The sequence below is a fragment of the Syngnathus acus genome, chromosome 4 (assembly GCF_901709675.1).
Source record: "Syngnathus acus chromosome 4, fSynAcu1.2, whole genome shotgun sequence".
Lineage (NCBI taxonomy): Eukaryota > Metazoa > Chordata > Actinopteri > Syngnathiformes > Syngnathidae > Syngnathus > Syngnathus acus.
In genome coordinates, this window is record NC_051090.1 from 2021183 (window position 1) to 2046258 (window position 25076).

General features: G+C 43.6%; 5 protein-coding genes and 1 long non-coding RNA gene across 10 annotated transcripts; 4 read left to right on the top strand and 2 right to left on the bottom strand.

Moving 5' to 3' along the window:
- The first annotated feature begins 395 nt into the window (after nucleotides 1–395).
- rab3ab (RAB3A, member RAS oncogene family, b) lies at nucleotides 396–5103 on the top strand. Its single transcript, XM_037249110.1, has 5 exons — nucleotides 396–498; nucleotides 2416–2640; nucleotides 3156–3274; nucleotides 3469–3593; nucleotides 3708–5103. The coding sequence occupies exons 2-5, from the start codon at nucleotides 2416–2418 to the stop codon at nucleotides 3896–3898; spliced, it is 660 nt and encodes a 219-aa protein (XP_037105005.1). The 5' UTR covers nucleotides 396–498; the 3' UTR covers nucleotides 3899–5103.
- Nucleotides 4322–6985, bottom strand: LOC119121512 (transcription factor jun-D-like). Its single transcript, XM_037249109.1, has one exon. It carries the CDS (start codon nucleotides 6818–6820, stop codon nucleotides 5990–5992), a length of 831 nt encoding a protein of 276 aa, XP_037105004.1. The 5' UTR covers nucleotides 6821–6985; the 3' UTR covers nucleotides 4322–5989.
- A 428-nt stretch (nucleotides 6986–7413) lies between these two features.
- On the top strand, nucleotides 7414–8702 carry LOC119121516. The gene is made up of 2 exons (XR_005097694.1): nucleotides 7414–7547; nucleotides 7660–8702. It is a non-coding gene; the product is annotated as an uncharacterized LOC119121516 (long non-coding RNA).
- lsm4 (LSM4 homolog, U6 small nuclear RNA and mRNA degradation associated) lies at nucleotides 8354–10005 on the bottom strand. 2 transcript variants are annotated; one of them, XM_037249115.1, is made up of 6 exons: nucleotides 9875–10005; nucleotides 9566–9607; nucleotides 9306–9404; nucleotides 9054–9234; nucleotides 8781–8928; nucleotides 8354–8719 (listed from the first exon to the last, which is right to left on the bottom strand). In XM_037249115.1, the coding sequence occupies exons 1-5, from the start codon at nucleotides 9875–9877 to the stop codon at nucleotides 8825–8827; spliced, it is 429 nt and encodes a 142-aa protein (XP_037105010.1). In that variant the 5' UTR covers nucleotides 9878–10005; the 3' UTR covers nucleotides 8354–8719; nucleotides 8781–8824. The 2 variants fall into 2 exon arrangements, with proteins under 2 accessions (XP_037105010.1, XP_037105009.1); XM_037249114.1 differs by having other exon boundaries at nucleotides 8354–8928.
- A 398-nt stretch (nucleotides 10006–10403) lies between these two features.
- Nucleotides 10404–15660, top strand: LOC119121514 (pyroglutamyl-peptidase 1-like). 2 transcript variants are annotated; one of them, XM_037249113.1, is made up of 6 exons: nucleotides 10404–10637; nucleotides 12108–12160; nucleotides 12906–13022; nucleotides 13092–13324; nucleotides 13396–13619; nucleotides 13660–15660. In XM_037249113.1, the coding sequence occupies exons 1-5, from the start codon at nucleotides 10604–10606 to the stop codon at nucleotides 13589–13591; spliced, it is 633 nt and encodes a 210-aa protein (XP_037105008.1). In that variant the 5' UTR covers nucleotides 10404–10603; the 3' UTR covers nucleotides 13592–13619; nucleotides 13660–15660. The 2 variants fall into 2 exon arrangements, with proteins under 2 accessions (XP_037105008.1, XP_037105007.1); XM_037249112.1 differs by having other exon boundaries at nucleotides 10405–10637; nucleotides 13396–13604; nucleotides 13645–15660.
- Nucleotides 15661–16307: 647 nt separating this feature from the next.
- On the top strand, nucleotides 16308–24468 carry upf1 (UPF1 RNA helicase and ATPase). Of its 3 annotated transcripts, none has more exons than XM_037250402.1 (24): nucleotides 16308–16719; nucleotides 17124–17266; nucleotides 17797–17886; nucleotides 17989–18156; nucleotides 18269–18449; nucleotides 18565–18726; nucleotides 18850–18937; nucleotides 19186–19284; nucleotides 19433–19541; nucleotides 19749–19908; nucleotides 20033–20151; nucleotides 20243–20407; nucleotides 20756–20870; nucleotides 20958–21101; nucleotides 21186–21399; nucleotides 21500–21617; nucleotides 21735–21891; nucleotides 21996–22138; nucleotides 22226–22400; nucleotides 22544–22616; nucleotides 22706–22870; nucleotides 22938–23155; nucleotides 23236–23358; nucleotides 23525–24468. In XM_037250402.1, the coding sequence occupies exons 1-23, from the start codon at nucleotides 16549–16551 to the stop codon at nucleotides 23353–23355; spliced, it is 3297 nt and encodes a 1098-aa protein (XP_037106297.1). In that variant the 5' UTR covers nucleotides 16308–16548; the 3' UTR covers nucleotides 23356–23358; nucleotides 23525–24468. The 3 variants fall into 3 exon arrangements, with proteins under 3 accessions (XP_037106297.1, XP_037106295.1, XP_037106296.1); XM_037250400.1 differs by having other exon boundaries at nucleotides 16309–16719; nucleotides 22544–22625; XM_037250401.1 differs by having other exon boundaries at nucleotides 16309–16719; nucleotides 18850–18934; nucleotides 22544–22625.
- Nucleotides 24469–25076: the final 608 nt, after the last annotated feature.

Sequence of the window (25076 nt, forward strand, 5' to 3'; positions counted from 1 at the left end):
TTGAAAAAGACTAGTGGGGGAATTGTGCAATAAGGATCACATCCGCAAACATGACAGTTGTGTTTAATGACTACCTCATCAGTAATTCAGTCCCGACTGCAGCTCTCATTAATAAAAAATGTCAATTAGGGTGTGTATTTTCAGAGTGACTCTTTATTGGTCACGCGGGGTTTAACTTTGGGCAGTAGATTGATTGGTAGCGTTGGAAAAATGACGGAAACAACTGTTTCCTTCACAATAAAAGCTAAGAAGGAAAAAGGACGGTAGTGCTGCCAATTCATCTTGTTTATGATGAGATTTCGGCTCTTGAGAGATCATTTCCTCAACCCATACCACCTAAATTCCCAATATCGCACATAACGTTGTGACTTTAACATGCACACATTTATTTTGGATATGTAAACGGAATTGAAGCTTTCCCACTTGCTAACTTAATTCTGGTGGTGTCTCTGCGGTTGCAGGACGTGGTGGACAGCAGCCGGACAGAAATCTAACAAGGTAGGGTTCAAGCTTGTTTTTAATCATTATATCGTCTGTATTATTTGATCATAAAGGCAATCCCTCTTCAAATGATTACAAATGATATTAAATAATTGAAATACCTTGCAACTAAATTGTCAAATGGAGGTGTAAGCCATGCGCGGCCCGCGGGAGATGTTGGCTTTTCAACAGCTGTTTTGAAAGGCGAAACCGATAATTTGCTTTATGCATTTATTTGTTGGCCTTCTGGATAGGTGTTGAAGGCAAGTGCAGATGGTATTTTGAGTGATGCAGGCCCGTCATGCAAGCAAATGCGTTCCACTGTCGGATGCTGCTAATCGAGATAATGGATCATAATTGAGTTCAAGGCTCTAAGAAAATATGACTTCATTCAGCCGCATTTAGTTTTGTCATCATTTTAATTGATTTTGGCCATTTCAGGTATTGCTTTGATATTCAATACAAACAGATGGTCATGCTGTATTAGGTGGCACAGTATTTAGGTTTTATGAGAGATATTTATTATCTTTGATAAGCTTAAATATTTGCTGTTAACCCAATCTCATTAAGTCATGAAATTATTTGGTGGAAATATCTTCCAATGCATTTTGATGGAAAACCCGACCGCTACATTTGGATTCCTACAGTTCATTGGTTGGGAGTCATCAGGTTTCCATCCATCCATTTTCTATAGGCTTGTCCTCATTAAGGTCGAGGTAATTGAAGCCCCTTCTAGCTGAATGGACGCCAGCCAATTACAAAGCACATATAGAAATACAACCATCCACAGCCACATTTGCAATTATGGAGAATATAGAATCTTAAAACTAAAAAAAATGTTGGGTGAACTCAAAATTCCAAGGCAACACACTTTGATAACAAGTTGGGGCATTCAACTAAATATTTTAGGCAGGTCATTTATATCACCGAGAACATAAACCGCAGTTATAATCCATTCCTGATTTATTCACAGTTCACAATGATGTCCTGAAAATATTTGATTCTCGTTTTCATCAACAACTCGCGCCGAAATGTTCCCCTCGCTGCTCCGCTTTTCTGTTTGCTGTGCAGAAAAGAGAAAAAAGGATGAAGCAGTGCTATTTATATCTTCCTCCTCCTCTCATCTGTATCCACACGCTTCCTCGAAAAGGAGGCGTGTGATTGGAGGAAATTGGGAGGAAATGCCATCTCAGACGACCTGGGAGGACAGATGCTGCATTACAAGGAATCATGTGGTCTTTTGAGTTACATCACGGGTGTCAAACATAAGGCGCGGGGGCCCGATACGGCCCGTCACATCATTTTATATGGCCCGTGAAGACAAATTGTGCATCAACTTTTCTCCAATTTTTATTCCCATTCATCTTTTGAAAACATTTGATCAGTTTTGACTCATCTCTGACATCATCACCCACAATTGTGAACTGGACCAGACCTGAAATGTGAACACATTGACCAAAATAGAAGAGTAGTTCTTACTGACAGAACACAACCTTCGTTCTTAGCATTTGGGTTGATGCTACTTCATTATTTATCCAACATCTCATGTAAGGTGATAGCAGGCCGCAGTTTGTTTTGCTTTGGTGCTTTGGGCGCTCGCCGTTCTAGTGTTGCACTGCAGCAAGTCAAGATAATGCTCTAAACATAGAGCGAGCGGGGCCCCGCATTGGGACATGGTACAACCCGGAGCTGAAGACAACCTCTTCTCAAGGTCTCCAAGTTTCCTCCGTCCTTTGTGTCCTTGCTCAGTATCGTTCCGTTGCAGTTACATAACAAAACTGTTTATTTTCGCTTTCTCTGGTTTCACTGGTACTTTTCTGTTTGGGTCAACAAAACAATCGGGGGGGTTAACCTTGACTGAATTTGATGACTTTCCTATCGTTGAGTCTCAATGATATATTATTGATTGTCGCCTCCCCCCATTTCTGTCTCCAGATGGCGTCAGCCACAGCGACCTATGGACAGAAAGAGTCCTCAGACCAGAACTTTGACTACATGTTTAAGATCCTCATCATTGGCAACAGCAGTGTGGGTAAAACCTCCTTCTTGTTCCGTTACGCCGATGACTCCTTCACGCCCGCCTTTGTCAGTACGGTGGGCATCGACTTCAAGGTGAAGACCATCTACAGGAACGACAAGAGGATCAAACTCCAGATCTGGGTAAGTCTTGAATGCAATTCAGGAAATCATATTTATTTGAGCTGTTGGGATTTTCCCCCTCCCCCATTACTAGACATGTCTGAGGAAATACACACACGCGTATAAAATTCCCATCCCCCCATTATTCCTGCAACCCAAGTCAAATTGGACAAATCTCTCATTGAAATGCAAAGAGGCTGATTTAGCATCACTCTTCCCCCCCCCGCCCCCATTAAAACACAGAATATGGTAGCAATTAGAATTTGTTTTGATTTATTTACAATGTTGCATAACAACCTCCACTGACGAAATAATGGCCGTCTTATACAAACAGGCGCATTGAGTGGGTGAGCAGACGTGTAGCTGAAATGCATCAGCACTACACCTGCCTATAAATAGACGAATACATCTTTTCATCTTAGCGCGAGGAAGAGAGTAAGAGAAGAAAAGGCAACCTATTTAATTGAATGTATGGATTATTCGGATCCTGTTTCGCCATTAAAAGATGTTTCATGCTAATTTGTCTTGATTTTAAGGACACGGCAGGTCAGGAACGTTACCGTACCATCACGACAGCTTACTATCGAGGTGCCATGGGCTTCATTCTTATGTATGACATCACCAATGAGGAGTCCTTCAATGCCGTCCAAGACTGGTATGTAACACACATGGTTAAGAAGAATTCCACCCAATTGTAAAAATTCTATGAATATTTTTTCTTTCTTTTTTAAATTGTAAAATTTTCAATAATAATTAAAAACGGAGTAATTTTTCATTTTTTTTTTAATGCCCCATTTAGGTTTCTTTTATTTGACATGATGAGTGTTTTTTGTTATGTTTTTTTTCCAGGTCTACTCAAATTAAGACGTACTCCTGGGATAATGCCCAGGTGCTGCTGGTGGGAAATAAATGTGATATGGATGATGAGCGCATGGTGAGTGGAGACAGAGGCCGCCAGCTCTCCGAACATCTTGGTGAGTACACATTGTGCATTCAGCCTTTCTGTGTATTTTTATTTTTACCAGAACTTGAGGCATCACACAGGTTATGAACCCATTCAAAATTTCCGTCCTTTTCCGCCGTTGCAGGTTTTGAATTCTTCGAAGCCAGCGCCAAAGATAACATCAACGTAAAGCAGACCTTTGAGCGTCTGGTCGACATTATATGTGAAAAGATGTCCGAGAGTCTGGATGCTGGTGATCCCGCCATTACGGGGGCCAAGCAGGGGCCTCAGCTGACGGAGCAGCCGGCTCCACCGCACCAGGACTGTGCATGTTAAAGATTTCCGTCTGTGTCCTTCTTCCATTGTCCATCACCCTTTTGTCACCCATTTTCCAGTGAGGACCATTGGCAGGTGGTCCCGGGAGCCATCTTTTAAAAGTATCTCTGAGCAAATCAGCTCTTGAGTTGCTCTTGTATAGTCATCAAATCGCTTTTATTTGGTTTGTTTTTGTATCTTTGACGACACCTCCATGTTTCAGACTCTTTGCAAAGTCAGTTGGGGTTCTTTTATTGTGTGTGTGTTTGAAAGGATTTAAAGTGCCACCTAAATCCTTTTGATGTTTACGGTATTTTTTTGTTCGTTTGTCGGGTTCTGGTGAACAAATTCATCCGTGTCCAATTTCTTTTACAGTCAGGTATGAACATGTGTCTCACCTTGTAGCCACATATTGTTATTGAAGGTATCAAGAACCAGCCTTTGTTTTTTTTTTACATTTCTGCAACTTTTGTTTGTATTGTGGTGTTGCTTTTATTTTGCTGCATCAAGCACTGGGTGAATGAAGAACAAGACATAGACAAAGGAGACAAAATTGCATTTTAATTGTATTTATTTCAGATGTTTATATATGAATATTGTGCAATATATTATATATATATATCCAGGTATGCATTTCTGGAAGTTAATTGCAAAAGATAAGTTATATGAAGGTAGTATTATATACATCTATCAGGTCTTTATTGTGAAGTTTGTTTGGATGGTTTGTGTGCGATTGACTCCCTCCCTCGTATCCCGGTCAGTTTATTCTCATGCAGCTTTGCGGAGATGTTGCAAAAATCACCAACCAATTTATCACCAACCAATTCTATCTTTTTTTTTTTTAGGTATGCATTTTTTCTTATGTCAAACAATGTTTCAATCAGAGAGCGAGTGAAGATTTTTTATTTTAATAATTAAGGCGAACCAAGGAGACTAATTGTGTCCTTTTGGTGGTGACTGTTTAAAATATGACCCTTAACCCCATCTCATGTCTTCCTCTCTTAAAAAAAGAAACACAAGTGTAAAAAAAAAAAAAAAGTGTACCTTTGACTCTTATATGTTGGTTGTGTTCGATGGACTCAGGCTTGCAAAAAAAAATAATAGGGGAGGAAAAAAACATGCTGGTAACAACAAAAGAGCCATGTTACAGTTTGTCTGCATTCATATCACCAGGCTTTCTTGTGAATGAATGTTTCAGTTACAAAGCAATACAGTAACTTAAAAAATATATAAATTGCCATCCAGCTCGACAAGGTTTAGAAGTTTTGTCTCACTGCCTCTTCGACCCAACCACCCACCCACCTCCCTTCAATTTGGGCCAGTAAAATTCAAGAATATGCTGTCGTGTTTTTATCTGTACTTTGTGGTAAAACAATAAAAGCATTACTAACTCAAAGTGTGCTGTTGTATTTTTGTAGACATCAAACGCTATAGAAAATGGAATAATGGCTCTTATTATATAATGGCATGAATAAAATGTAAAAGTCGACCAGCAGATGGCAGCAGAGGAAAGCGTAGGGTTGTGACGTCAGTAGTAGGGCCAAGCTAATTATTACTGTTTACAAAATGAAACATACAGTATTTAATAGAGCATAATTTATTTCACCATACAGTATTAACAAGGTTGCGATGAGATCCCAAAATAGAAAACTTGAAAACTGCATGACACAGCTAATTAATTGCACAATGTGACACTCAACATTTGGTTACATTCCAGTTTGTCAACAACATGCACACAAACACACTTCAGTATGGGCACCTTGGACAACTGTAATGCTTTCCAGTTGATTATTTGAGAAGATTGCGTTGGTGCTGAACATCGGCAAAGCCAATCTCCCAAGTGCACAGAGCAATACGAGAGGTCTGACCGGATATTTGATAAGTGTCTTATTTTAAAAATCCACATTTGATTAATAAGAGCTGCCTTGTGATATTTGAAGTCCAGAGACAACACTGTCAATTTATGAGTGTTTATGAAACAAGGGTCCTTCGGAGGTCCTTCCTGTCTTGAGCGGTGATTGATACTTCGCCAAGGGAATGGGGACCTTCAAATCTCAACAAATAGGGTCCAAATATGATTGGCCACAAATGCATCGATGTTGCGGTGCAGCTCTAGTGCACTTGGACCTCGTGTGGTAGCAGCTGACAGCCACTGTTCACATGTGTGAGGACTTTCTCCTTGAGCTGGGCCACCTGATCTCTGAGGACGTTGGCCGTCGAAGCCAAGTCGGTGTTTTGGTTCTTCAACGTCGTCACCTTGTCCTCCAGCCTGGAGATGCGCTCCAGCTTGCGTCTGCGACACTTGGAAGCAGCAATCCGATTCCGGAGCCTCTTCTTGTCGGCCTTGATCCGCTCTTGCGACTCCATGTCGACGGGAGATAGCGGTGGGCTGTCCCCGAAGCTCTGCACATCCGGCACCGTTTGGGGCTCCTCCTTGGGCGGTTGCACTCGGCTGGAGAGCTCCGCCGAAGGCGCACCGCTGAAATGGTGAGGCGGCTGCAGGGTGGGGGGCGGAAAAGACACAGTGTCCGTGGAGTAGTTGACGGTGGTCCCCAAAGGCCCGCTGCCGTAGCTGTTGAGGTTCGTGTACACCGGCAGCTCCAGTTGCGTCGTAACCGGGACGATATTGATGGTGGCACCCAGATCCAAAGTCCCGTTCTCCGGTCTCAGGTTCTGTTTGTGCAGGTCCTCCAACGCCTTGACGAAGCCCTCGGCGAACTCCTGCTCGTCCGTGACAGGCTTCGGGAAAAGGAAGTGGGAGCTGCTCGACGTGGTGGTGGTAGTGGTGGTGACCAACCCGTTGGACTGGACGATAAGCCGCTCCAGGTCCGGCGAGGACAGTTTGAGCATCCCCAAGTCCGAAGAGCACAGGATGCCGTCAACATCGCGAATGTGAGGCTTCATGTCTGCGTCGCTCAGACTCAAGTTAATATCCTTCTTCATCGTTCGTTTGGAAGCGTTTTTTTTCTCTTTAACACATTTAGCGCTGTGCCTTGGCCATAACCTGGCAAACAAGCCTCGGGGCGAATTCTAGAGCAGCAACTCGTACTTCCGCTACTTGCAGCTGGATGCGAGCAATGCTGGCGCGCCAACGCAGTTTGGACTTTTTCTAGACTCACGTTGGATTATGTCACAGCAGCGCATGCGCAGTAGCAGTCTGGCGCGTCTGACTCCCATTCTATTTCATTTCTTGGGTCTCACTCTGCTTTTACGTGAGTGTGTCTCCACTTATATTATATAATTATGAATTCATTTCATGAATGTGTACATAATTTGTTAACTGAAAAAACAATGCATACATTCCATTACTTTTTTTATATGATATGTAACACCTGCTCTTTTTTCCAATTAGGAAAATTAGACTGATCCAATTTTCACTCATTGAGAAGCCTCCGGCCAACAAAGAGTTACTGGAAGACTTGTGTGCGTCACAGGTAGGCACCATCCACAACTGCAAAGCAATGTGCGGGTGGATCATGTGATGGAGCCTGTGATGTCTGGTTTCGAGAGAAATGTGGTGGAAATGGAAGGTATTCTCATTTGTGGGTGCTTTTGGGGAAATTTGTTGAGGTTTACCCAATACAGAAAATATGATTTGGTTTTCAGTCCATGGTAGAACAAATGAAGATAAAACCATCACATCTATTCTACCAGCTCTCGGGAGAAAAGGGTGAGTCAAGAATAAATACATAAATAAAGATGGAGGTATGAAATATGGAAAGATGTGATTCCATAAATATGTATTACATCTTGGTATACTTTGTGCCCATTGATAAAAATAGGCTTCCCTCCTGCGGGAAGTGATGACGTGGGCAGCCTGACTGCATCACTACCCGCAAGTCGCCCTCATGGTCATACCGCAACACGGCTGAGGGATGAAGGGGGGGCATCGGAGGTTGCCAAGGCAACACGTTGCAGTGTGACGCATGCAAGAGCAGCAGAAAGAAAGGAAGGTGATGATTGGCTGGCAAGTGCAAAAATAGAAGAGGGAGGATGAAGTGGCATGGCACTGAGAAACTGAGACGAACCACAGACACACACAAATATTGAAATGTATTTTTCTAACATTTTCTGACCTCGAAATGCACGTGTGAACACATGTTCAATAACATTACAAATGTATCTTTTTAACATTACATTCAAATGCCAGCTGCGCTATACGATATATTGCTAATGACACTATTACAAAAAGAAAATATAGTCGTTTCTAACATTACGTTATGTAGGTCCTTGGAGGACCCATAAAGTCTTGTTGAAAATGTTTACACCTCCACCTCGGTTCCATTCCTACTGCAGTTGCTGCAAACGGATGCCAATACTATAGTGACACCTGTTGGGCAGAAGGGGAATGGCATGCTAGCAGTAACGCGATTACGTACGCTAGGCGTAAACTGACGTCACACACGCCTTCATTTGGACAATTGTTCCAATATTTTTTTATTCTGATAATCTGCTTGTTCAAATTGAATGCAACACTTTAAACAAAAGCTCCTTTATTTCCATGTTCTCAAGAACATAATTTACCATACTTTTGTAATGACAAATAAAAGGAAAACAATCATTGTAACACATCACAGATTTAACAGAAGGAGAATTTGCACCCAAGTGCTTGAACGGAAATGTTCATGAATGTGTATGCAAATTAGGTTGTCGCGCTGTGCTGTAAAGCCAATCTGATAACATACAAAAAGAAACCAAAACGTTTATTCCAGTGCATCACATGATAGACAACTGTTGTGAAACTGAACATCTTACCAGAACGTTTTATCAATAAACATACTGCCAGGTGGGAGGGATATACTGAAATAAGGTTAAAAAAAAAAAAAATCCCCATCTGTCTGGCAGTAGAGAGAAAAGTAATTCAGGGCATCATATCTCAGCTTGACTATTTGAGTGTTGGTTGTATATTTGTGTACTTAGGAAGAGGCTCTTGTGTCGATGATGATGTCAGTGCTGGTTCTTCATCCCTTGTGCTTTGCCAACTTTCTTATCCGGCTGCTGCTGACCTCGTCCTGGGCCGCTCATTCCTCTGCCTCGACCGCCAAACACACCTGGCGGGAAAAAGCACAGAGAGAGAGAATACAAATTACCAAAGCAAATGAGTATGAAAAAATCATTTTCAGCAACACATTTCAAATTTGTACAACAATGCGAAAGCGGGATACAAAAAGCTCACCTCGACCCGGTCCTCCTCTTCCTTTGCCCTGCTGTTTGTTCTGCTGAGCACCTCCCCGCCCGCGACCCTTCGACACCACCTCCTCCTTCACCATGTCGATGATCTCATCCGGGATTCGCAGATACTTGATGGTGCTTCCTCTGATGTAGCACTCGGGCATCCGCCAGAACTTGTCACCATCCTGTTGGGAAACAAATGAAGTTTTATACACAGTGTATTGAGTAGACAAGGCGAAGAACAACTCAGCTATACCCGAGAGGTGCAGATGACTTCTCTCAAATTGATGTTCATCCAGTTGTCACAGCTGACCAGGTGGCCGTTGTATGTCTCGCCATTTTTCAGCTCCACCAGCTGTTGAATAAGTGAGACAAAAAAATAACATGACAATCCACCCCCTGCTGTTTCTTTCTCCTAATTTATAAATAAAAAAAGTAAATGATTAATTTCACAAAAAAGCAAAGAACGCTGAGAAACTGCTGCACTAATATACATTGAAATAAACTCCGCCTCACCATTGGATGGTTCTGGGCGGTCTTCAATAGCGACAACGGAAGCTGTAAAACAAAAATACGTTAACAAACGTAAGATACGTACAAAATACATTAATTTGCCATGGAACATCATTTGACTTTAGTAACAAAAACAGAAGAAATGTACTTTTCGGAAGAAAGGATTTTACAGCTATAGCTAACTAGCTAGCCTCCGAGCAATTTGTCATTGTTATACTCCTGCCGCAATTAGCTCCTTAACATGCACACTGACCAGTATTTATTGGTGTTAAAACTGCATTATAATTCATAAAACCAAAATAGGTTACCTACCATTGTAATCGGCTCAAATTAAGATTTTTAATCCGAGTTTCATGCGTACGAGCAGTCGAGCACACGGTTTAGCTTCGCCTTCTTCTGCGTAGAATTTTAAAGGCGGTTTATGACTATAATGTCAGCGACTGCCCTCTACAGTCCTACATGGGTAGTACAAGTAGATTTGAGTGCTCAAAGAATGCCACGTTTGACTCTTTTTAAAAATCACATTATTATTATTATTATTATTATTATTATTATTATTATTATTATTATTATTATTATAAGCTTAGGTCATGTTAAAAATAAATTTTACTCTGCTGTCTGCAGTCAGGTGATTGCAAAAAAGAATCTTAGCTGGATAAATAAAGGTTGAATGAATGAATGAATGAATGAATGAATGAATTATATTTTTTAAACAGGTAACAAAAATTGATTTTAATTTCTTTTTTTTGGCATGAGCACGTTGAAGAAGTAAAACAGCTGACGACCGTAGTGTGCTAGTTTGTTTATCAGTTACTTGACACGTTTGAGCTGCCATAGCCGTGGTGACGTCTTGTGACGTCACCACTCCTCCTTCACTCCCTGGGTGTTTGGTGGTCGTTCGCGATCTGTGGTTGTTGGCCCTTTGCCTGCACAGCCACAGAGAGGGGGCTGGCTCAACGCTCAACGAGGGAGACTTTATGGTCTTGCTGCACAACACAGACCTAATAAAACACCGAAACACTCGACGTCTCACGACGGGAAATGGACAACAGTAAACGGACTGTCGTCGTTACAGGTACTGTCATATTGATTGATTTTTTTTTATTGAGTCTCAAGGCTAGCTTGTCAGTGGGTGGAAGTAGTGGGGAAAAAAAGTTGCTTAGTTGTTGATGACAGTTGCTCGAACGCTAATGGCGTCGGCCTGTTTCTGCTCCACTCAGCTGCCTTTGCAGAAAGTACTATTTCAACACAACGCAACTGCATGCTTGAGGATTTAGTGCAACATTTATTTTTTTCTTTGCATGCTGGGCTACGATGCCAAACGAAACCAATTTGCAGGAAACTGTTAAAACGACTTGATCTGTCACGATTAAGAAACAACAACAAAGTTTTATGATAATGTACTTGTAATTATGCAATCCGGACTACTCGTGTGGTTGCATAAATGTTTTAACCCGAAAAACATGTTAACCAAGTTGGCATTATTATGATAGTAATCATGCATATTGTGGGGAAGATTCGAGAAACATTTAAATCTCCATTGATCAGTATAGGGGCGTGCATGACGTTACTGGCGATGACTGCAAGCTGAACTTTAAATGTAAACAAACAACAGCAGTTTTCGAAAAAGCTAAAGAAAATATCATTGCCAAAACGCTGCAATTGTGCAAATGTGTAGAACGACGGGAAAAGAATAACAGGGTGCAAATGACAAATAAAGAAAACAACCAAGCCATTGTAAACTGGCTGCTGATTCACAGGTGATGTTTTATTGTTGTTGTTTTTGTTAGTACCATTATTGACTTATCAGATTAACTATTTCTTGTACTACAGTGTTGTTTATTTATTGTTTGTGCTGGACAAAGTGAATTTCACAATGACTTACATCCTTGTTGCTGTGTTTCGAGTCTTTATTTACGATCTGACACTTAAATCAGGTTTTGTGGCTATGCGACTGCTTTGCAACTCTTGAAAGCGAATGGCAAATTTGACACAAGATTCCTTTCCGTGAGCATAACCACTTCAAATGTACGTCTGCATTGCTTCTCAATTGAGCACGTTTGAAGGGACATCATATTGTTAAATGTAAAGAGAAGTAGCACGGGGAGCGACTTGACAATGGTCCAGACACAAAGGCGTCCCAGCTGATGCTGGATGTATAGTATGCCTGGGAACGGCCTCCTCACAATAGCTTGCCGGCTGGCAACTAGCGACCCCTCACTCTGCTTCTATTCAGCAGCCTGTCAGACGGACTGATCCTCCCTCCACCCAACCCCCAGGGACTCGCTGACCCTTTGAGTGATGGTGGAGGGGGCTTGCTTGGCTGGAGATTCCAATATAAACAAGGCTGTGTGAGGGAATAGCTCTCGTCTGTCGTTTCTGGTTTTGCAGGTCATAGAAAAAAAAACGTTTTTTTTGTTCATTACCTTAATAATCGATAGGATAATTAATCCCCAAAAGGATTTGTTTGTGATGGCCCTAAATGTGACATAAAGAAAGGGGAGAATATTTTAGTTTTCATACAAATAAAATCAATATTTTGCAGGTTTTGGGCCATTCGGAGAGCATACAGTCAATGCCAGCTGGGTTGCGGTACAGGTGAGTTTAACCGCTTTTAATACAGATCAGCGATTTACATGCTAAAATCAAATAAATGTATCATTATCGTTCATTTTCAAATCAACAAATGTAGCCGGGCCCAAAAAATCTGTGGTTTTCATTGTCAATTGTATATTTTAAAGTCGTTTTTTTTCCCTGAGTATCTTTCCACTGTTTTTAGCAACGCTAGCTGTTAGCTTCAAAACAACACAATGTGGATAGACTACATGAGTATTGCATTACCGCTAACACTGTAGGAATTGTTTCAATCTTGCAAAGCATCTCTGGAATGCAATGCAATTCAATTCAAGCATGCTGGGCCACTCAGAGGTTGGTTCTGGGCCGCATGTGGCCCACGAGCCGCTAATTGAATGGCCTTTGCTATACAGCATTGCATCGCAGGTGTCCCGGGGTCCTGCTGGGGTTCCTAACGGTGCATGTGTGTGTGTGTGTGTGTGGGGAGATGGGGTGGGGTAGATATTGGTTGTCAGGGTGTCTAGACAAACTTGATAAGGATATTAAAGGCAAACAAAAGGCAGCTTTGTGGCAAGGTCACGGACGTGGTCAAACGAGCCTCCTTTTAGGGCAGAGGGGGTCAGCGTCCAGGGCGATTTGTCCCGCATCGAGATGAAGGGGAGGAGTCAGTGCGTCGACACATTTGTCTTGTTGTGTGTCTCAAATCGGCGTCAAGACTATTGTTGTATTGCCGTCACGAATACCTGAATGTCTTTCTGTGCCCTGACAGGAGCTGAAGAAGCTCGGGCTTGGCACCGAAGTGGACTTGCAGGTCTACGAGGTTCCTGTCGAGTACCAAACAGTGCAGAGTTTAGTTCCATCACTATGGAAGAAGTATCACCCAATGGTAAATTGAAGAATGAAAAGATTTGATGTTGATATGGCACTTATAATATTTTTTTTGTCTATTTTCCAGCTGGTCGTTCATGTGGGCGTCTCAGGCATGGCCACCACTGTCACCTTAGAGAAGTGTGGCAGAAATCATGGCTATAAAGGTTTGGACAACAGCAGCTTCTGTCCTGACTCCCAATGTTGCGTCGTGGGAGGCCCAGACTGTATTGACTCCGTTATTGACATGGAATCAGTCTGCAAGAGAGTGACTGCCTCTGGACTGGGAGTTGCCGTGTCCGTCTCCAAGGATGCCGGAAGGTATTTATTTTGCGGTTTGATGCGTGGCTGTAACTTCTGAGGGAAATTAAGATGAAGCCCTTTTCTTCTAGGTATCTGTGCGACTTCACTTATTACACATCCCTGCACATGAGCCACGGTCGCTCGGCCTTCATCCACGTGCCGCCTCTCGGGAAGCCGTACAGCGGCGAAGACCTGGGCCGCGCGCTGCAAGCCATCGTCCGGGAGATGCTGGAACTTCTGGGTAACGCCAAGGAGAAGATTCAATGCCAGCAACACTTCCACTAAGTGACCTCTTGATGCCAGCCAGCCAGCCAGCCAGCCAGCCAGCCAGCCAGCCAGCCAGCCAGCCAGCCTCTCCAGCCACGCAAGACAAATTGCACTCGACCACAAGTAGCCAAGTTCTTTCTTTTTCTCGTCCTGTCTGAGATCACGGTAGCTTCAGTGTGTAGGAACCTTTTTCTTCGTCTCTCCTTGCTTAACTATTTTGCGATTGAGAAAAATCAAACAAGATTGTCCCACTTTAAAATTTGGATTTGTGAATATGTTTAGAGTTGTAGTCCCTCCAAAGCACAGGAAGATTTGTTGTTGACACACACACAAACAATTTTTTTTTTATAGTTGCTACAGAGTATAGCAGATCCGACACAGCGTTACTCCAAATGTGGCTACTAGTATTGCACCTTATAGTGTTAGGGTTACTGACATAGTTACAGGAGTCACATTTGGGATGAATTAGGATTTTTTTAATATATATCCTTCCATTTCAGGATTTTGCCTTATTCATATTACCAAAGCTTCCAGGTTACTTCTGAATTTTTGTTTCAATTCTCAATACAAAAATCATTCCAAGTCTATAAGTGTATAGACTTATACGTGATTAAAATATTCATGGAGGAACTCTTGAGTATAAAACCCGCTGCTCCTCTCTCCATCCATCTTCCTCTTAAGTCTATCTCTGCTATTTCACATTTGATGTTGAATTGTTTCTGGACTCTTTTTCTTTATAAGAAGTTGTGAATTTACCTTCTTTTACAAAGGTGGTTTAGAATTGGGTTAGGGTTGGTTCCAGCTCACATTCCCTCCATTTTGTGGCCCATTTCTGACCAATAATTCAACCCCCCTGAGATCTGATTGTGCAATATGATGTTAACAGATCTCCTGCTTGTCGGGGTTTACCGGGCTGCACAATTATTTGAAAATCTTTGTGCTTGACCTTTGGCCTTTCCGTCTGTTTGTGCCCTGCGATTGGCTGGCGACCAGTTCAGTACAATGTTTTTCCCCTTCACCAAATTGTGCAGCCTGGAAACTTTTAGGCTTTTGAATTCCATTTATAGCTGCTCATACGTAACAATACACGTGACATTGTGTCAAGTCAGATTTGGGCCGGAAATTATGGTTTCTAGCACTTTCTTGCTTTTCCACTTTTTACTTTATTGCTATTATGATATGTTGCTGAACATAAACTTATTTTCCGTAGAAAAATCTTGAGTTCCTCTCAATATTTACTCTGGCTTACTTATGTATCTTTGTTTCATGCCTTTCAGTTCCAATTAAGACGAACATGTTCGGCCAGTTGATTTATTTTCTTTCTTGCCGTAAAAGTAGTAACCTGAAGCAGAACTTGTACACTGCTGAACACATTTATTAAACCACTACCCAACATATGGGGGATAGTTGCCCTAAATTAACAGCACTAGTAATTGACATAATCATACTTCATGTTTCTGTACACAGAGAATAAAACCAAAGTGATTTTTGTATAATGCTATAATAGAATTCTAATGATCGAAAAAATATAGTTATTATAAAATTGTTATTCTTGAAGAGGGAAAAAAAATGGTGCTGGTGACTGGTGGTTTAATACATTTGTTCAGCATTGTACATTTCATTTTACTCTGTCAATTGTTTAATTGCTGACCGGGCAAGTTTGGTAGGTGCTGATGTTTAACGGGGCGTGGCATTGTGAGTGCAAGTACGTCTGTGAATGGGGTCGTGCTGCACCTAACAGCTGCTCACAAATGTAGAGCTAGTATGTTTTCCTTTTAACTCCTGTGCCTTGCTGTTATTTATTTTTGTTTGGATAAGGCCTTAAATGTTGGGTGGCCGGTCAGTTCAAAGATATATTTGAATTTATCCAGGCAAATGCGTGGCTACCTCAAAACTATTTTTTAATCTCAAAGCGGGGCGCAACATTATGACTGTGAGTTATTGTAAGTACTGTACCTCTGTAAGGGAACATCCCATGAAAGGCCTGTTCTCCGCTTCTGACATTATCAGAGCACTGTTACAATAAGTAAGATTGGCTTTATATGAGGAGGCTTTTAAATAAAGATAATTGAGATGTTGATAACTGATTGGTGTGGTGTTTTTTTTGGTATGAATAAGCATTTTGCAACTGTTAGCTGCGATTGAGTATAACATTGGTAATTGAAATTATTATTATTTAGGGTGAAAATTACTCTGTTATTGTGATTTCACATGGCTGTTTTAAGGGGGGATAAGCACATTGCCATTTTTTATTTGACAAAATTGTAATCAGAAAGTAAAAATGATGAAGCTAAATTAGACCAAGTGAAGTGAATTCTGCTTTCTCTTTTTTTTTTTTTTTTTTTAGTTGCATAGCATACAGACAGACATTCAAGTTTTCCATTTGCAGGATGAACATATATAAAAGGACAAAGCACAAATTTAAAAAAGCAATACAGAACTTAAGATTTCAATACAATTTCAGTTGGAGGGTTACATCAAAGACCTTTGCTAAATATAAGACATGATTTCAGCTCAGACAAAAAAAAAATGGAAGAAGTGGAGAAAAAATTATAAAATGTTGCTTTGTGAAGAATTTTGCTTTCTCACAAATACACTCAATTGCGGTGATGACGTAACAGTGGGCCGCAGAAAAGCTGCATCACTTGCACGTCTTTGAGTTTGCCATTTGTCGCAAAGCTTTTTTGGCGTTTGTCTTTCGACACCCGGAAACGAGCCCTGAGTGAGAGCTCTTCATGTGTTCGCCTCTCTCTGCTGCTCACTGTCAACGTGAGGGACGTCACACTTCGAGCGCCGCACAGAAAGAAATCCGTGGCTACTGGACCTTCACCGAGGTTCTGTTCGGTACCATTTTACCTCCAGTTTTACCGTCACGTGTCGAATTCACGTTCCCTTGGCGACAAGCACACAAGGTGCGGACTGTAATCTTTTGGACGAACGGCAGAGAACACTTGGGAACCCAAACTTGAGTCGAGATGAGTGTGGAGGCGTACGGGCCAAGCTCCCAGACCCTCACCTTCTTGGACACCGAGGAAGCGGAGTTGCTCGGAGCGGACACCCAGGGCTCCGAATACGACTTCACCGACTTCACTCTCCCGAGCCAGACTCAGACCCAGGGCCAGACTCCGAGTCAGCTTGACGGCCAGGTTTGCGTCTTGTTTTTTTGTGCCAGCGACAAACATCATCGCGCGGTGTACTGACGTTAGCCGAAGCTAGTTAGCTGCGAAAGCGTTGGATGCTATGCTAACCCGCTATTATTATTGGACGTATGCGACTGTTAGCTTGTTGCTAAGCTACCCTTCCGACTGAGCCACAAAGTATTCACGTGTGCTTTTGTTTGCCATAAAATCTTGTCGGAAATCAATCGGCATATTTTAGTACTCAATTGTGTATGACAAAACGTGCTTTGACAATATGGCGACCCTAACGAAACTTTGTTAGAGCGTCTTTTCCGCAATGTGATTTCTCACAGCTAATATTAGCTTCGAGTTGTTAGCATAACACGTTATTGCTATGCTAGGCTAGACGTAAAGCTTGCGTTGTGCTGCAGGTTAACGGTCCCGATGATGGTCTCCACAACGGCGGAGTGGAAGATTCTGTGGTCAAAGCCAGTCAGCTGTTGGCAGAACTCAATTTTGAGGAGGATGAAGAAGACGCGTACTACACCAAGGACCTGCCCGTGCATGCTTGCAGGTAAGCTTGACAGCAACACGTTGTTTATACCGAGGAATACCTACACAGTTAACGGACTCACTAACTAGTTGTCGAGATACAACAGTGGATTTGAAGCACGAACACACCAACGTCAAAATCCTAAATGTTCGTAGTTTGTTTCGAAATAATAAAGGAGTGCTTAAACGTATAATTAATAAACTCCTCCATGTGTAATAACAGGCTTCACTTTGGTTCATATTTCTACCACAATGCTGTCAATGATTGCCTTCTGCAAATAACTAAAGTATACTTTGATGGCCTTGTGGTCATTAGATAGGCTTTGTGTTATGTTGTTTTAACTGCCTATGTGGAAGTACATGTTTTGCATAACAAAATGTTGTCGTGATAGGATCTTCTTTCTTTGAATATACTCAATACGCCAGTTAAACTTCTTTTGCATAGTGGCAGGATAGTTAACAGCCTATTCAAGAATATTAAATATGTATCTTTTCTACGGTTTGACGACATCCATTAAAATCCACGTCATCCATCCAACACTTTTCATGCAGCTATTGTGGCATTCACGATCCAGCCTGTGTGGTGTACTGCAACACCAGCAAGAAGTGGTTCTGCAATGGACGTGGAAATACATCTGGCAGGTGTGTAGGCATCCTCATAAATATTTTGACTCAGAGCTTCCACTGAATGACAGAAAAGATGAAATAGACGCTTTCTAATCCTTCTCATCCGCTGACTTGTAGCCACATCGTGAACCACTTGGTGCGAGCCAAATGCAAAGAGGTGACACTTCACAAAGATGGACCCTTGGGAGAGACCGTCCTGGAGTGTTACAACTGCGGGTGTCGTAATGTCTTCCTCCTGGGATTCATCCCTGCCAAGGCTGATTCTGTAGTCGTGCTGCTCTGTAGGCAAGTGACCGTGGCTGACTTGACTGAAACACACATCCATCCGTCAGAAGAAGGGCAGTCTCAAGTTTAATGTGTTCCCCCGTGTCTGTGTGAATGTTTCATCTCTCCACAGGCAGCCTTGTGCCAGCCAGAGTAGCCTGAAAGACATCAACTGGGATAGCTCCCAGTGGCAGCCGCTGATCCAAGACCGTTGCTTTCTCTCGTGGCTGGTGAAGATCCCGTCGGAGCAAGAGCAGCTGCGTGCCCGGCAGATCACTGCCCAACAGATCAACAAGCTGGAGGAACTCTGGAAGGTAGACCTCGGTCGGACACGCTGGAAAGCTATTCTGTTGTCGAGTGATGCGAGTGATTGCTCGCTTACTGGCACAACAAATTTAATCCTGATGGTGCCCATTGTCTTTCCTTCAGGACAACCCCACCGCCACCTTGGAGGACTTGGAGAAGCCTGGTGTCGATGAGGAGCCCCAACATGTGTTGCTGCGCTACGAGGATGCCTACCAGTACCAAAACATTTTTGGCCCTTTGGTCAAACTGGAAGCAGACTATGACAAGAAGCTCAAGGAGTCTCAGGTATTGCTCTTGTGAATGATCATTTGAAGCCTCTTCAGATATTGTTTATTTATGTACTAACTTTGCAGGTTGGTAGGTATGTCTTTGATTAAATCATTGTCTCTCCATTTTCTCCTTCTGCAGACCCAAGATAATATAACAGTAAGGTGGGACTTGGGCCTGAATAAGAAGCGGATTGCATATTTCACTCTACCGAAGACCGATTCAGGTGGTAATTCCTGAGATTCACTTCTTCCCAGTCATGCAGAAAGATCCTCATCTAATCTCCTCCCACTGACTGCGCACTTCCTCCAACCATCATCATTTAGTAGCATGTGTGCTTGCTTAGTTTTGTTCTTGACTGGCTTCGAGTCAGTTTTTATTTTTTAATACACATTGTGGATTCACTAGCAAGTCTATTTTGAGTGGAAATGTGAAACATTCTAACACCATACCGCATGTGTTCTTTGCAAATATCAGACATGCGCTTGATGCAAGGTGATGAGATCTGCCTGCGCTACAAAGGTGACCTGGCCCCGCTTTGGAAAGGGATCGGCCATGTCATCAAGGTCCCCGACAGTATCCTTTTCACGGATCATTATTTTCCAGAATTACAGGCTGAGCTATCGCTGCCTCGTAGTGGCGTTATTGTGATCTTACAGCTTCACTGTGGCGGCTTTAGACGTTTCTCAAAAATCTAGAATTCCCTAACAACTTTTTTTAACAGACTACGGGGATGAGATTGCTATTGAACTGCGGAGCAGTGTTGGAGCCCCTGTGGAAATTCCTCATAACTTCCAGGTGGACTTTGTGTGGAAGGCGACTTCGTTTGACAGGTAGACTCTTTCAGCAGCTTTGTAACATCTAGTAATACCACTCGGGACGATGTGATGGTGTGTCATAATATGATTTGGTGAACACTGAAGGAACTTTTGAATCATAGAAATATAGTCAAAAATTTGCAAGATTGTCAAATAAGAGCCACTCCAAACGATATCTGTGTCTGACAGCGATGCTAACCATTCATGCTTGTTCTCCTGCAGAATGCAGAGTGCTCTGAAGACCTTTGCCGTGGATGAAACCTCAGTGTCAGGTTACATTTACCACAAGCTCCTGGGTCACGAAGTGGAAGATGTTACCATCAAGTGTCAGCTGCCCAAGCGCTTCACTGCCCAGGGCCTACCTGATCTCAATCACTCACAGGTCAGTCTGGTCAATCTTTTTCTTCCGGTTTTCTTTCTTTGGACGTTGTGCTTTGTCGCTAATTAAGCAGTTTAAAAGAAAAGGTTTTGATGTTCCTATTTGTATGATGTTCCGTCGTGCGTAGGTGTACGCTGTGAAGACGGTGTTGCAGAGGCCTCTCAGCCTCATCCAGGGTCCTCCTGGCACCGGCAAGACTGTCACCTCGGCCACTATTGTCTACCACCTGTCACGTCAGGGCAACGGGTAATCATCTCGAAGGGTTTCGTCTTGACATTAGTTCTGAATCCCGTCATTCGTCTTTGTCGCGATCTACCGTCTCTTCCTGTCTTCGTAGACCAGTCCTGGTGTGCGCTCCCAGTAACATTGCAGTGGACCAGTTGACCGAGAAGATTGACAAGACTGGCCTCAAGGTGGTCAGGCTGTGCGCGAAGAGCCGTGAAGCTATCGAGTCACCAGTGTCTTTCCTGGCATTGCATAATCAGATCAGCAATATGGACAGGTCAGTCTATCTATGGAGATGGAGTGCCTCTGCTTTGTTGCCACAAGAAATCAATTCCTGTTTCACGGACCTGTGCCGACATAGGAGAGTAAAACCGTAATTCGAGTGATTGTTTGAAAAACACTTCCAAGCCATAAATCGGAAGCAATCAAATCAAAAACAGCAAGTGCGGGAGCGATCGAATGAATCTCGTGCCAGGGGTCAGCAAGTTCTTGCCGTGCGACACTCGCCATTTGTGACCTTGAAATGTCGAACGCCACTTCCGAGTCTTCGAATCTTAAACCCTGTGTTTGAATTGGCCGTGTTATGTGGAGTTTCTGTAGTCATCCTGTAGCGTTTGAATTTTAGCATGCCAGAACTTCAGAAACTTCAGCAGCTGAAGGATGAGACCGGCGAACTGTCTTCTGCCGACGAGAAGCGCTATCGAGCTTTGAAACGCACCGCGGAGAGGGAGCTGCTCATGGTGAGTCCAATTCAATTCTCTCAAGTTAAAAGTTGATTGTGACTTTGAGTGCAGTTGAAACGAGGAACTCATTGTCTTTTGTTGCAGAACGCCGATGTCATCTGCTGCACCTGCGTTGGCGCAGGGGACCCTCGCCTGGCCAAGATGCAGTTTCGCTCCATCCTGATTGACGAGAGCACCCAGGCCACCGAGCCTGAGTGTATGGTGCCTGTTGTGCTAGGAGCAAAGCAGGTAGGTTGTTGAATGTAAAGGATATCTGTCTCAAAGTCAGTCCCATCTCTAATATTTACTTTTTTTTTTTTTGCCACCGTGTAGCTCATACTGGTGGGTGATCACTGCCAGCTTGGTCCTGTGGTGATGTGTAAGAAGGCAGCCAAAGCAGGGTTGTCCCAGTCCCTGTTTGAGCGCCTGGTGGTTCTGGGGATCCGGCCAATTCGCCTTCAGGTCCAATACCGAATGCATCCGGCTCTCAGCGCCTTCCCGTCGAACATCTTCTACGAGGGCTCCTTGCAGAATGGCGTCACAGCAGGTTTGCGCCAATCAATTTTGCCGTGTTGAGAACTGAGGAGAATTCTATCTTTTACCCGCAGAGATGAAAAACACGAGTTCTTTTTAACTTTTTTTCCCAGCTGACCGCATCAAGAAGGGCTTTGACTTCCAGTGGCCACAGCCAGACAAACCAATGTTCTTTTATGTGACACAAGGCCAGGAGGAAATTGCTAGCTCTGGAACTTCCTACCTGAACAGGTAACAGTCCACTGCAACATACTCTGGGAGGAAAATTCCCACTGTTTATTTCAACAGTAAGCCATTTCTTGCTCCTTGATTGGATTCAGTGCGTAATGTTTTTTTTCCCTCGTTAAGGACTGAGGCTGCAAATGTAGAGAAGATCACCACCAGGCTGTTGAAGGCGGGTGCCAAGCCGGACCAGATTGGAATCATCACCCCGTATGAGGGTCAGCGTTCGTACCTGGTCCAATACATGCAGTTCAGTGGCTCTCTGCACACTAAACTCTATCAGGTACACCACCCAGCCCTAAAGCATGCCAACCTTTTTTCTTGTTTCTTGAAATCCTCATGTTAAAAAAAAATTGCATATGCTTGTGTTATCCTGTCCCATAACAGCAAGTGGAAATTGCAAGTGTGGATGCCTTCCAAGGCAGAGAGAAAGACTTTATCATCCTGTCTTGCGTTCGCGCTAACGAGCACCAGGGCATCGGCTTTTTGAACGATCCGCGGCGTCTTAACGTGGCTTTGACCAGAGCCAAGTAAGGAAGCGGCATTTTGAGATAATCAAAGTCAACACGCCTATTCTCGGTTGTATTTATTGACAATGTGATGTGTCCTTTGTGCAGATATGGAGTGATTATCGTGGGCAACCCCAAGGCGCTTTCGAAGCAGCCACTGTGGAACAACCTGCTGAACAACTACAAAGAGCAGAAAGTCCTGGTGGAGGGACCCCTGAACAACCTGAGGGAGAGTCTCATGCAGTTCAGCAAGCCACGCAAGCTGGTCAACACCATCAATCCTGTGAGTTGCTGTCGAGACAACAGCGGGACAACCCCGCTCTAGAAACACTCAGGAGTAGAAGTCACATTTTTGGGGGGAAATGTCTCCAACAATTAAGCATTGTAGTCTAAAACAACATCATTTTTTCTTTGGTTGTGTTTTAGGGTGGACGTTTCATGAGCACTGCGATGTATGATGCCCGTGAAGCTCTCATCCCTGGCTCTGCTTACGACCGCAGTAATACTGGTGCTTATTTCACATCCAAAAAAAAATTCCCACATTCATCAAGGGTGTTCTCGCCGTTGACTGTTTCTTTTGTATTGCAGTCGGTCGCCCGTCAAACATGTACTTCCAAACTCACGACCAGATCGGGATGATCGGGGCAGGCCCAGGCCACATGGCTGCAATGAATCTCCCAATTCCCTTCAACCTGGTGATGCCCCCCATGCCTCCGCCAAGCTACTTGGGCCAAACTAACGGCCCCGCTGCAGGTATGCTATTGCAAAGATAAAGCGATAAACGGACTCATCCCGTATTAAAATCCTTCTACATGATCAGGGCGTGGAGCTATGAAAGGGAATAAGCCAGGGCGCGGTGGGCGCCAGAGGCCCCGTGGTTCAGCAGCCCAAGGTGCCACTCATGGACCAAACAGCCAAGCCAGCCAGGACGGGGCCTCGCAGTCCTTCTCGCAGGGGCCACTGACTCAAGGCTACATCTCCATGAGCCAGCCTTCCCAGATGAGTCAGCCTGGTCTCTCCCAGCCCGAACTGTCCCAGGTAATGAATGTAGCATTGGTTGAGAATCACTGCCTCAAATAGATCCATTTAACCAATGATCTTTTTTTCAATCTCTACAGGACAGTTACTTGGGTGACGAGTTCAAGTCCCAGATCGACGTGGCTTTGTCCCAGGACTCGACTTACCAGGGCGAACGTGCATACCAGCATGGTGGGGTGACTGGCCTGTCACAGTACTAGAGTGTAAGTGCATCAACTTGGGACTTTTTGCAAATCATTTAGGTTTGCAATTAGGCTGAGTACTGCAGTTCAATTCTAAAAGGGGAAACATAGAATCGCTTGCTCACATGGGAAAAAATGGTCATTTGTGTTGATTTTGGTTTAAACAAGTGTGTTGTCATCCTTGCAGGTTGCTTGAAGGAGTGAGCTAGGCTTGAGCTGAGCTTAGTTCACTAGCTTTTTAATCTGGGAAATAATAAAATCATAAAATGGATACCTGTTTTCCTCTGCTACAACCGAAGCACCACCGAGTGAAAGCGACGGAATAGCAAACCAATGACCAGCGAGAGAAATAAGAGGGTGGAAGACGAGGGCACGAAGAGACGGGCGAGGAAGAGGCAAAAGGCCGGTGGACGGGCAGTAGGCGGGCACCCACGGCGGTGCAAAGGAACGAGGAGGGAAGTCGACAAGATGGCCACGGGTTGTCGAGCTGCCGAGGGGAAGCGAGGTGACACGCCGGTGGTCTCGAGGCTCAAATGCCAACCCAAATGTCCAACAAACATCCTTCGCCTCGCAGACGCCAGGAAAGAGGGCGGGTGACACTCCAAGTTTTCCAGCTGAATTTGAAGAATTGGTTCTCCAGACTTGCACGAGGCAGGATCGCACAACCAGTGATTCAACAAGCAATGCTTAAAAAAAAGAAAAAAAAAAAGAAGAAGAAATCATCCTAAAAATGTCCAAGTCACGAGAAGTCCTGGACCGATCTAAATTTTGTTCGATATTGGGAGGAGGGTCCCAAAATCCTCAGCGGCCTCTGAAGGAAAAGTGGAAGTCGACACACATTCTCTCTCTCTCTCTCTCTCCCTTGGAGAGGAAAGGAAACACTTTCTGTGCTTGACACTGACGATCTGGAGCCTGGAACTGAGAAACCGAACCACTTGCCTTGGTACCCACTGGGTCTTTTACAAGGTCTTCTAATGGAGTGGTTTTGCACCACGCATCAGTGGTGGACTGGCTTAGGGGATTTCAGACTTTTTTCCAAGGCATGGCTCACAAATCCCACCCATGCCGCACTCTTGAGACCATTTTCTTCTTTGAAGTAGCTTTCGAATCAGCACAAAATTGTAAAAAAAAAAAAAATTATAACCTGACCAGCATTGAATAACTACTTTCTGTAGCAGTCATGGCTATTGCTTTCTCTAATCTTTTTCGTAATGCAGCATTGCTGAGTAACGAGGTGTGAATTCAATTAAGAGTCGACACAACCCCCCCAATGCTTGAGGAAACCTGTTGTGTTGATCACGTGAACATGAGGGGAAGAAAAGGAAGGTGGCTTGGGAAGAAACGGGCGAGGCACACGTAAGTCTGCAAATATACACACTTGCCGTTGTGAATCATGCCAGACTGATAGTTGTCGCCCAGTCACAGTGAAGGAGAGGCCAAACGTGGTAGAACATTTGACATCATGCGTTGAAACCATCAAACAATTTCTAATCTGTCGAACTGAACCATGGACAATGGCAGTTTTTGACTTTGAATCAGTGCCTATACGTTTGTTTAAAAAAAAAAAAAAAACGGCTGTACTGTTAAGTCTGGAAAAAAACAGCTTTGGAGCCCTCAGACACCACAGGGCTCCATTTTTATTTTTATCCATGCGGTATAGAGATGAGGCCAGGTCATGTGTTTGGAAGCCACCTTCCTTCTCTGGGGTGAAATCAATGGAGGATGGGATATTTTCTTTT